General features: G+C 41.0%; 1 protein-coding gene across 1 annotated transcript in view; it reads right to left on the reverse strand.

Annotated features, from left to right (window-relative positions):
* ERO1B (endoplasmic reticulum oxidoreductase 1 beta) overlaps positions 1 to 6,460 on the reverse strand; it is a 28,991-nt gene extending 22,531 nt beyond the window's left edge. Inside the window, exons 1-2 of the mRNA XM_058802897.1 lie at positions 6,243 to 6,460; positions 1,723 to 1,842 (exon numbers count right to left, since the gene is read on the reverse strand). Of these exons, the coding sequence (XP_058658880.1) occupies positions 1,723 to 1,842; positions 6,243 to 6,341 (219 nt within the window). The 5' untranslated portion in view covers positions 6,342 to 6,460. The remainder of the gene's footprint in view (positions 1 to 1,722; positions 1,843 to 6,242) is intronic.
* Between the last annotated feature and the right edge of the window lie 6,385 nt (positions 6,461 to 12,845).

The raw sequence follows: 12,845 nt of genomic DNA on the forward strand, positions 1-12,845 counted from the left end.
AGAAAATGTGGCAGAAGGAGTCGTCTGATATTGTCTATTGCTTTCACCTCTGTGTGAATCACTTCTTTTCTTATGCCCTCTGTCATTAGTACTGTTGCTATTACTGATCATTTTCTTATCTCACTGCTGTTTCCAGAAAACTCTTCTTATCTCAACCCATGATCTTTACCTTTTGTACCTCCAATTCTCACCTCCATCATGGAGAGTGAGTGGTGCGTGGTTTGGTGGGGAGTACCATTCCTAAACCACAACACCTACCTTCACAATTTCCACATCCATTTATGTGCTTAAAAGCACTTCCATCATTCTGCACAGGGAGATCAAATGAGCCGTTGCTTATTGAAACAGGAAAGGGTGAAGAATGTTCTGACTGACTTACTCTGTTTGTTTGCTCAACACAAATTCTTCCCTGCCACCACTGAAGTACTAAGTGAAGTGTGGTGCTGGGTGGGCTGCACGCAGGCTCTTGGAACTGCTCATCTGTTACAAAGATCAGTATAAAAGATGAGGCAGGACTGCAACACAGCTTTAGAGTATGATCTGCAGAACTGCTGTTGAACATTAGCTCTAAATTTGCAAGATGAAGTTACTGTGTTATGAAGTCTCATATACCTGTTGCTCCTCATCTTTGTTTTCTGTCTTTCTGTTACCTCAGGAGAATCTCATTAACACTACTATGTGATATGTTAGTACTGAAGGTGCACATATCCTGTTTCTCCTGAAAAGTGAATTTAGAAGTATATCATGTAGCAGGAGATTCAAGGTGCAGTTGAATGTACATTACACTGCTTGCTCAAGGTAGAAAAGTTAGAGTCTAGTGCTTTCTTCTCCTTCTGCTCACTCATAACCCCATCTTGCCTGAGTTTAATATTACTCTGACTCCAGATCGGCTAGGTGACTTCTTACATCCTGAGGAGAAAAAACCCCAAAACCAACGAAAAAACCCAACAAAATCAACAAAACCTTACCAACAAAACCCCCTACCAAATGACAAATGGAAATACCCTAACTAAATATCTACCAGGTTAAAGATATGCATTCTTCTGAGAGGTAAAAGTAGCAAAGGGGCAGGATGCTGCCCTAGAGGAGTGTGAGCTCCCTTTTCCAGGGGCAGGCAGCCACCTGATTAGCTCAGTCAAAATGCAACTTCACTTTCAGGTTAAGCCTATCTGAAAACAGACATATCAGGCTTCAAATCTTCATTTGCACATCAGATAGTAACACAGACAAAAAATGCTTCAAGTAATAAAAAGTGATATTACATACTACTTGAAAAAGGAACAGTTTTACCTATTTTTCAAAAGAATAACAAACACTAAAATCAGAAATAAGACAGTAACTTATCAGCAAAGTAATTCATGCCAATATTTCCATTTCAAATTACACACGTTTCTTAGAAGATAAGCACTTCATGCTGTCATAAAATTAGTAAAATATGATCCTTTTCCAGTGCCTTTTGCAAAGACACTATCTTTAAAATTACTACTTATCAATTGAATGAAAGCAGTCATAATTTACTGTCACTGACTCCAGGATGAACATAGCAAACAAGACTTATTACCAACATAACTGTCAGGGACTAAAAAACTGCTTCAACCAAATTAAAAAGTTGTGGGCTTCTAATAGGCAGCTTAACACTGGCAAGTTGATTTGATATGCAATCCTTCCTATATTTTCTGCATTTTATTTAAATTATTCAGAAAAATACCATTCTAAGTGTACCTTGTAATATCTGAAGTAATCACGTTCTTGCAGTTTCTGTATTTTGGGAAAGATCTTGAATGTGTTGAAGTCATCGATGCTTTCTATGTCACATAAACAATCATCTAGGACTCCTGTGAGCTATTGAAAAAATACATTAACATTTATTTTAATATAGAAATAGAATATTAACTGCATAAAAATCTTTTAAAGAGAAAAAGATGGTAATTGAAAGAAATACTAGTGAAATGCAGTTCCATAGCAAATATTTCTCATCACAAAAAGTGATGAGAAACATCACAAAATGTGATGAGAAACTCTAACACATCTCATAAAGAAAAACTGTAGCACTTTGAGCTTAAGCCCACTTCCAAATGCATTGCTAAATCAATGTCAGCAAGATTAATTTCACCCCTGAAATTTGTTAACACTTTCAGCATATAGAACTTTTGAAGAATGAGCAACAAGAATTTCCAAATTACAAATACATGGTATATTAGCGAAGTTCCATATCAACTGTTCTCCTACCAAATGCTCACAAGTCAAATTTTCTAAAAAAAAAACCAACAATCACACACTGTCATCTTATTTTCATATTTCTTCTCAAAGTGTGAAAACACTCCATCTAGTTTCTTTAGAGGCATGGGGAAAAGGAGTGTAAGTTCTTCTGTGCCCAAGAAGTTTGCAATTTCACAAATAAATTCAACAAATAAATAAAGAAAAACCAGGCACAGGGATCTATATTTCAATGCTGTGAATCTATCATGAAACTGAGTATGACTTTTCCAGGCCTCACCCCTCTTCTTGTGCCAGGACAGCAAGCTGTACTGCCACTGCACTAGGTTAGGAGCACCTCTAGGAAAAGCAGCACACAGTGCAAGTGCAGAAGTTCTACTGCCAGCACAGAAAGGGAAGGCAGGACTGTGCATGTAGCAGAGAGGGCAGATCCAACTAACACCACAGAGTAGGCTATGGAAACACTCTCACTGAGACCCTGGTGGTGTATTGAAAGGTGGAATACTGAAAGTGTGATTCTATGCAGAGTTATATAATAAATTTCAATAAATCTAAAATAACTCTCTTAGGCATAGCTTCTTAAACTACTACAGACATGTCTGAAGGCTTCAGACATGTTTAAAAGGGAATGGAACCAAACACTGGTGCATACTGCTTCTGTTCTTCATTGACACCCATTATGGCCTAGAAATTATTTAAAATAGAAATGCCCACACATCTTATATCTTGCATGGGATGAGAAGAACTTCTAACTATTGAAATGTTGTGTGGAAAAGGAGACAAAATATATTTTATGCCTTTTTTTTCTTCCACAGATTTCACACAGATGAGATTATGAAATCATCTAATCTGTTTTATGCATGATAAATCACTCCTGTACTTTACAGAACAGATACCCTTATATAACCAAGCTTGATGTAAAAGAGCCACTAGAAAACAAATTGTAGGCTTATGCTCCTTTATAAAGCATAAAGGAGGCCTGGAAAATGGATTTCCCCCAACTCTCTGTGAGAATAAAGAAGTGAGGATATGGCAATAAAGCACTTAAGTGGAAAATTCACCTTATGTAGATCCTACTTTTCCTGAGGCACTAAATAGGCTGTCACAATTCTGTAGAGCGGATATGGCAATGAAGTAAAGCTAATTTAAGGAAAGATACTTTAAACAATTTTTTTTTTCCTGCTGTTATGCTTGCCTTGTTAATCAAACCTGGGCAAACAACTGTCAAAGAGCCCATGTGTAATTACAGTTTTTTCACAGTCCACACAACTGCCAACTTCAAAGTCAGAAGAAAAAGCTTGTTATTAATGATGCTTACAGAGAGGAAACCCCCATGCACTTTAGTCTATAATAATTTCATTTAAAACTTGAAATTTTCTTATTGATCACACACAGGCAAAATCTGTAAAGGCGCAGCCCTTACAGGTAACACTATACCACAAAGAAACAGCCTAACATTTCATTATAATATAAAAAGGCAAAGAGATAACTCTGAACATTTTACTCAAATATTACTCAACTGTATAAACAGGATAATACACGGAAGTTTTTTTGGACTGAGAAGATAAAGAGTAGGAAACTATTTTGATGACCAGCCTGTAAGACTATCCACTGCTTACAAAAATAATTTTACCATCTATGCAAAATGGAAAATGCTCTTCCAGGGGAAAAATGTCCCAGGTAAATGCAATAGTTACATTCAGTGTCTAATCCTCATGGAAGAATAAAAAGCTGCAGCCAATTTGTTTAACTAAGACCTCAATTCTAAGAACAACTTTGAAAATGCAGTATAGTTTACCTAGATCAATGAAGCTTCAGAAATGAATCCTCAAAAACTACAACTGATCTAGGAAATTATGAAGAGAAAAATTAATTCAGAGTACTAGAGCAAGCAAACTAACTTTTCCATTTTTTTTCCTCACAAGTTTTTCAGAACTGGAACAGTTAGCTCCCTGTATACATAAAATAGCAAAATCAATGTTTCCTTGGAAAGCATGCTCTAAAATTAAACTAAGCTGTATCTATACCAAACCACAAATTATAAAATACTTTAACAGCATGCATGAAACACTAATACTGCACAGCAGTGGAGTCAGTTCACAGCACAGTGATGCAACAGCAACACTGGCTTCAAGTACGCCAGTCAGAGGTTTTTTTAATTAGTCTAAGTGCAGGCTTCAGTGCTCTGACTCACAGAGCAACACTCCAAGAACATGCAGAAAATAGTTTCATTTTAGTCAGCATCTAGATCTTCCAATTAATTTATTTTTTCAAATTGGAGATACCAAAATAAGAACAGTGTACTACACAGTTAAAACTACGTATTGCAAGACCTACTTTGTTATTCACACCATTGTTTTTTAATTGAACTACACTAGTTAACTTAGTCTACAAATATAAAGTCAAACTGTACTCTAAGTTAACACACTTTTACTACAATGGACAATGATCATAGTTTCTTTCATCTGTTAATTTCTTTGAGCTCCAAATAAACTCTAAAAGCATTAGCCTACTATCATCTGTGTTCAAGAAATCATCTGAAATGGTGCAGCTGCTATTTTTTCTACCTTTCCAATATGCTTATCAAAGTACTTCCAGGTGTTGTCAAACCTAGTTTAGTTCTTGAACAGGTATCAGAGCTATACTGGAGAAGTGAAACTTTTAACTTATCTTCTCCAAGATAAATCAACCTTTCAGAAGAAAAGGTCAATGTCCAACCTGCATCAACTTCTCCTTATAAAATCTAGAAAGAAAAACACAGTCAGCACCTTAATATTAAGGAAAAAAAGCTGGATAAATGCATAAAATAATAAGCAATCTATTCATATAAACAAACTTATTAGTGTTATCAGGCTGTTGTACTTTAATTGCTTCGACACTTACAAGACCACCTGGGACACCTTGTTTTGTTCCTCAGACATTTCCCTTTGCCATGGCTGCAGAATGAGAGAACAGCCTCAGGTAACACGACTCCAAGAACTATTGGTTAGCTTGTCATTCCCTGCACAATTCTGAACTCAATATGCTAACAATTTTATGAAACAGCAACAACCAATTTCTCTGCCAAGCATCACAAAAAACCCCATGCCACTTTATTAAGTGCTTCTTTAAGAACTCCATTTCAATTAGCTTTTAGTTATGCTAAAATAGTTACTAAAATAATGTCAATTAGAGAAAACTTCAACTTCCAACAAAAAAAGCTGCAATAAAAGCTCTCTATGCTACTGTCATCACCACCTTTGGTGGCCACTTACAGTACAGCATATTATGCAACACGGAAATTTAGAAAATATAAGAGAAATAATAATCTAGAGGACAAGCTTTGCTCCATGTGGACGGTGTATTCCTCAATAAACTCTCTCCAACATCTTTGGCCCAGCTGAAAGCCTCTCCTACTTGACATCAGCGATCATATCAGTCACAGTGTGGATGAACAGCGAGCTCCTAACTACAGACACACGTCCTCCTAAAGCTGGGAAGGCAGCTTACAGAAGGAAGCACTGCGTGTTCCCATCCTTGCCGATAATGTGGGCAAACAGACGCGACCTAAGCACAAGCCAAGCCCGGGCATTGGCATCACCATTGGAACATATGGCTTCCCACAGACTTCATCAGGGCACCGAACTTTCTGCCGGAAGCCACGGGCATGATCCAGTCCGGAGCTCCCCGACGTATGCCACGGACTGGTGCTACCTCTGGTTCCCAGGCCAACCAACTTCTCCCGGCGACACCGGCCCCGGGCTGGATCCCGGCAAGTGCCAGCCGCAGGGTGTGAAAGGGGAAGGACGTGGGCTGCACACTCCAATAAGACATTCCCGACTTCTCCGCGGGGAGCCGACCCATGACACGGCCCAGAGCTGCCCTCTCCCCTATGACTCCCCGAAGTGACCTCGCCTCCCGCCTCTGCCCTGCTGCCGCTCCGGGAGGGCTCCGCAGCCCTGCCCACAGCCGGCGGGCATCCCTGCCCGGCCACGCTCCCAGCCGTGCCACCCCGCCGCACCGTCCCGCCAGCCGCCGGTTCCCACCTGGGCCTCCGCTGTCAGCACGCAGCCGAGCACCGCCAGCAGCCGCGCCGCCGGCCGTGCCCTCGCCGCCGCGTTCCGCCCGCCGCTGCCGCCGCTCATGCTGCTGCCGCCGCGACTGACGGAGGAGGGGGCAGCCCTCGCCCCGCCGCCGCCGGCACAGGAAGGAGAGGGACGCGCCGCGGGTCGGCGGCGGCAGCGTCTCCTCCCGGCGCGGCCGCTCCTGCGGGCGGCGGGACCCGTCGGGCGGGGGCGCCGCGCTCACCGCGACCTGTCCGCGGCACCGCCGCGCGCGGCCGGGATCCTCTCGCGAAGCCGCGGCGCCGCCGCCGCCACCACCCCGCTCCAGCGCCCGCCGCTCCCGGGCCGCCAGCGCGCGGCACGCCGGGAGACGTAGTTCCCCTGGCCGTCCCGGGGCCGGGCCGGGGCGGGGCGGGGCAGCGGCGCCCAATCGGAGAGGACCACGCGCGCCTCCAAAACAAGTGGCGGCGGCGCGCGAGGGGTCGCCTGGGCGCGTGCGCGCGGTGGCGGGAGGGCCGCGTGAGGAGGGGCGCGCGAGGGGCGGCGGCGGAGCGGCGCCGTGGGAGCTGTGCGAGCTGTGCGGCCCGGCCGGACCCGCATGAACCAGCCGGGCCCAGTAGGTCCCAGCCTGAACTCAGCCCAGGTCACTGTATGGCTGTCCAGCCCAGTATAACCCAGTCCAGGCCAGTATCAACCAGTTTAGCTCAGTATCACGGAATCCCCTGAGTTGGAAGGGATCCACAAGGGTCATCAAGTCCAGCTCCCAGCACTGCACAGCACCATTCCCAAGAGTAGCACCACGTGCCCAAAAGTGTTGTCCAAGCACTTCTGGAACTCTGTCAGGCTTGGTGCTGTGACCACTTCCCTGGGGAGCCTGTTCCAGTGCCCAAGCACCCTCTGAGTGAGGAATCTTGTCCTGACATCCAACCTAAACCTCCCCTGACTCAGCCTCAGGCCATTTCCTTGAGTCCTTTCGCTGGTCGTGAGAATGAAGAGAGCGATATTTATCCCTCTGATTCCCTTTGTGAGGATGCTGAAGACCACCATGAGGTCTCCCCTCACTCTCCTCTTCTCTAGACTGACCAAACCAAGCATGTCCCAGCATATCTCCCTATAAGCCCAGTCTAAACCTGGTCCAATCTGTCCAACCCAGTCCAGACCTGTATAAACCAGTTTGGCCCACTATATCCCAGTGCACTCCAGTATAACCCAGCAGGCTGGGACCAGTGCTACACAGGTGAATTGGGCAGGGCCCCAGGACCCCCTGCCCCATTGTTGGGGCAGCTCAGAACCAATCTTTTGCTACCAACAGTTAAATGTTTATCTGTTAAATGTTTCTTTCCAGAATTGCAAAAAAGTAATATTTCTGCAAAAAACTTGAGTGTTGCACTGGTTTAATGTGCAGGGTTGCTGAAATTAGGATTTTATTTTCAATTCAGATGCTAACTCAGGTTCTTCTTATACCCTTTCATTTGGAGAATACCCCTTTACTGGAGTATGGAGACAAGCTTTAAGTCTAGGGTAACTATGTTAGAGGGCTTAAAAGTTTTTAGACTGACTTTTGTTATTCACTTACAAATTAATTCAAATAATTCAAATTTTCCATTACATTGGTCCTTAAGGAGCCAGTGTGTCACAGATTTTTGCATTGCTGAAAATGTCTCAAAGGGATGCTGTCTAGGAATTACAGAGACCATAAGATGAAGTAGGCAGTAGTTAGTCTGGTTCCAGAGAGATGATGTAAGTGCTCCTTTCTTTCCTCTCTGGGGTACAGGCAGTACAACTGTAATTTGGGAACACACGACTAAATGAGAACCTAGTCCTACTTTCAGCACCAGTGAAACAATACATTAGCTAGATACTTGAGAAGAAATTAGCAGAGCAGCTAATGTTAATGTTTACATTGCCATAGTTTGCTCTCAGTATCAGTATTCCATACTTTATCACAAGTGGTTTGTACTTCTCACAAAGAAACTGTTTCTGTTCAGCAGATTAAGGTGAATTCATTGTATCCGTTTACATTTTGTACCTTTGATTCTGGAAAAAAGTTTTCCATCACGAGTATTTAGAAAAGCCCTAAAACCTTGGAAGAATCAAGCACTGTAACACACTTGGGCCACATAAAGGACTAAAAGTTAGAAGTAAATGATCATGTTTTGAAGTCATAGTGTTCACTGAGTTTTCAGTTCAGAACACTTTATGTTAGTTACAGGGGGTACTTTATTTCTTCACCACTGAAATGCTTGTACCAGAAGTCAGTCGTGGTTTAGCTTTTTACTGCCATATTAGAAGAATAAGGAATTGGCTGTAAAAATATATAATGTATCATTTTAAGAGGCAGTAAAAAAAAATTTCTTTTATAGGATTTTTTGATTTTTTTGTGTAAGTGTTGTCTAAGACAGCGGAGCTGAAGGTAGCTTAATGCACGTTTCTAAATTCTAGGGTATTTTCAATCTTATTTATGTTTTAGTGTAGATTTAAATCTATGAATCCTACTTTGCTAGTGGTATAAAAATGTCTAAAAACCCCCAAACATAAAAATCCTAATATAGGATTTCTGTGTGAAATCAGTTTCAGGAAAGATTTGCAGAAGCAGCAGTGTTACAATTGCAATCAAAACCCAACAGCATATTACAAAGCTGTGAATGTCCACTAAGCCTCTTCCTTTTAAAGAAATTTGTCACAATGTTATAACATTTTAGCAAGGGCTGAGGACAAGCTCTTACTGGAGAGAAGGATAATCACAGTTTACAGGTTACTGGGGTCATGAAGAGTCTGGCCTATATATTTAATTTTTCAGGGTGGTTGTCGTAGGAACAAACATCTGTGATTTCATAATATGCACTGCTGTTACACATGTTGGCAGTTTCGTTTACAAGCACTAATGTTTTCTCTGTATGTGCAAGCAAAGAAAGCCTTGAACACAGGAACTAAAACCATTATTCTTTATTAATAAGAATTAACTAAAGAACATCAGAATCACCTCTTCTTCATGTCTCTGTGATGTTCTCTAGCATAGGTACAGATCTGGGTGCACGAGAGAGAGACAGTCTTTTAGTGGATGCAGCAAATCTGCAATTACCAAACTTGCTCCGGCCTGAAACTGATCAAGTCCTGCAAGTTTTACTGTATTACCTCCAGTGGTGCTCTTTAGCCAGCTCTTACTTGCCAGAATTGAGCTTATGGACTCTGGTTGTAGACAGAAATAATGATCTATAAGCATCAACTGTGGAATCCAAAAACGGATCTTAGAGATTATTATGGACTGATTTAAGTGAACACACATGTTAAAAAAGGGTGGCTTCACATTTCCCATTAGGAGAAACTTGATAAATCTCAGCTGCTTTTTCAAGTTCATGAGCTAGATTTCAGTAATCTGAAATGTGGATTTGTAGGGGGATAGAATATAAGAAAATAAAGATAGTGTAGAAAGTAATCTTACCCCTAAGGAGTTGCAGCTGGGCCAATCATCAGAGATTAGGAACAGGCCTGACTTCAACAGGCCACAGCTGTACCCAGTGAGAAGAAGAGTGCTATAAAAGAGTGGGGTGGCTGGGTGAGAAAGGAAATGGAGTCAGTTGGCTGCTTTGTGAAGAGGAGTCAGTGTTCTGAAGAGATACCCATGAGAAAACGCCAAAAAGGCATGAAACTTTTGCAATAGGAGACAACAGTATGGAACCCCTGCAATAAGATGACAACAGGGTTTTTTATTTTGAAACTTTTTGCCCTTGAAATGTTTGCCTTTATTTATTTTTCTGTATTTATTTTTTGCCTTTATTGATTTTTCCAAATTAACTTCTGAATGTGTCCTTCCTAAACTTAGGAGAGTTAACCAGAGGAATCAATATGTCACAGACTTCTGTTTAAGCCTGGCAAACAGCAGCAGTGGGAGGGCAGTGCCTGTTGAGCAGTGGAACATCTTGTGGTAGTCTAGATTTAAATGATACAGCAAGGCACAGCTGTGGGTGAGAACTTTCAGTAAACCACCTGACACAAGTAGAGAAAGCAGCCAAGGGCACAAGTTCTGTGGTCTGTCAGGCCTTCTGCTGTGAAGAGCTTGTACACTCTGTTCTGTCCTACTCTCAATAGGTCTGATACAAGTTATGCTTCCTTGCAAGTCATGCCTCACTGACATCTTGTTCCCCACCTACTGATGTCTGTCTTAAAACCACAACCCATGCTCATGTTTGCTGGGCGCAAATATCTTTTGAAAAATATCTATGGATGTCTAGGGTTATCTCAGGAGCATGGCCTGCAAATGGCAAAACAATATGTCAAATTCAGTATAGTGGTAAAAAGTGTGATGTTTTAATAAGAAAATACAGCAATATTTTCACAGTGACTATGAAGAAAAAAGCAAGAGTGATAGAATGCAGTAAAAAATAAAGAATAGCAAACTACAGGGAGGAAGTGCATTTTTAGGAAGTTTTTGTAGGTGGTGAAAAACTAACTACAAATAGCTGTAGACCTGTATTCTCATTTCCATGTTTCACATGTGTGTGTGTGTGTGTTACAGGTGGATGTTAACAAAGTGCTTTGTGTGGTCTATAACAGCATGATCTGAGTGAAGAGTAGAAGTAATCTATAGAGTTTTATTGTCATTCCTGTAGCACCATACTTTTTTTTTAAGGAGTGCAAACATAGGAATGAGTCTACTAGCTCTGTCAAACTTCTGAGTACAGTGAATGTGTTGAAAATACATAATCTTATTTTAAAAAACCCCAAGATTTGTGCACTTGCTCTTTCAGTGTGCATGATTATCTGTCAGCAAATCTGACCATGAGGTATAGATCTCATCTAAATTGTACATTTATGGAAACAAGCAGCCAGGCAGGGGGACTGGGCTAATGTCCCTGCAGAGGGATAAGCTGCAGCCTGAAATCAATAGTGTTAGGCTCAGTTTCAGCATGTCAATCTAGGGAAAGCAAGATTTCACTGGTTCTGTGGCGTGTGTTTGACTTGGACACTGCACAGCTCCTGGAGTGGAGGGAACATTTCCATATCATGCAGTCCTGTCAGCCAAACAAATTTCCCACAGGGTTACATAAGATGGTCTGGGTATGTGTCATTTTTTATGTTTTCTCCATATAGTGCTGTTTCTGTCAATGAAATGTCAAAATTGTGATGTTCCTGTAAAAGAACTTTAAAAGAGAAGACCAATATCATTATTGACAAAGAAAGCAGTTTTGACTTTTTAGCTGCTGGTTAATTATCCTTTCTCCAAAGCAGTCTCAGAATGTTCCAGAACTTTTCTAGCAGCAGTCTGAAGCTGTTGACAATTAAAAACTGTCTAGAAGATACTGGGAGAGAAAATGCAGGGAGATTTCTTCCCAAATCTCCTGAAATACAGGAGGGGTGAAGAGTTTATGTTGACATAGAGGTATTTTACTCAATGTGGACTTCCTTAAGTGAAGATATTTGAAGTGTGAAAAGCAAACAGATGAGAAAGAATAAACAAGGTTGCCATGTGATTTTGGCAGGCCCACAGTTACCATGACTATGGACAACCTGTGTGGAGGCATGGGGAATACCACTGATCCCCTGTGTTATAGTAGCATTTGTGATCTGGTACAAAAACTCTCCAAGTGGAAAGGCTACAGAAGATCAACTGGAAAAAATTGGTGGCTTTTCAAATTTTATTATTGGTGATTTGGTTTTTTTTGCGGGGGAGTTGTGTGTGTGGTTTTATTTTTCTTCTTGTTGTGGGGATGTATGAGTTATATTTTTCTGCAGAGGAATATATTGTCCCTGGTTTTGTCTGCACTCTAGTGCTCAGGAGGTGGGAAGCCCCTTGAGACTGTGTTAATTGCTATTTCAAACAATAAATTCTCCAGTGTCTATCTTACCAGACTGTTTGTAGATCTTTGAGAAAAGCCTCTGTCATAAAATATGGCTAGGTTTTTTGATGGGGCCAGGAGGAAAGGAGTGAGAAGAGATTTGCATAGACTTGATTTGTGAAAACTATTTGAAATTACTAATTCTGCATTTGAGGGGAAACTTACAAAAATCTGAACTCTTCCCATTATAATTAGCTATGCTGAATTTAGTAACTTATAGGTTTATATCAAGATAAGGTACAGATAGTACTTAGGTTTAGAAATTTGATGAGAAAATTAATCCAGCATTCTATGGAATGCCATTGCTCAAAGTTATCTCATTCTGGACTTGGCTTTTATGATATGGTTGTGTTTAGTTTTGCCAAAATAAGTGCTGGCTTTCTGCACTGGTCAATTGGCTAAGTAACAAAGATTTCAACAACACTCATTAAAGAATGATACAAGAACAGGCATGCAACAGCCAATTTCATCTGTACTGTTATCAGTACTCTAGAGATACTTGTAAGTAATTGCAGTTTCCTCCTTCAGTACTATGGAAAAACTGTTAAACTATTATTACTAACCTAAGTTTTAAAGCACTAATATATTCTAGACTATTCATTTCTATTATTAAATGTCATTATTTTAAAGAGTTCTCTGTAAATAATTTTTTTAAAAATCTGCTTCAAATTAAAAACCCAATCTAATTTATAGGTATCAATATTTCTATTTTTAAAATACACTATTTTGAGCAATATTACCCAGTTTT

The sequence above is a fragment of the Ammospiza caudacuta genome, chromosome 3, assembly GCF_027887145.1.
Source record: "Ammospiza caudacuta isolate bAmmCau1 chromosome 3, bAmmCau1.pri, whole genome shotgun sequence".
Lineage (NCBI taxonomy): Eukaryota > Metazoa > Chordata > Aves > Passeriformes > Passerellidae > Ammospiza > Ammospiza caudacuta.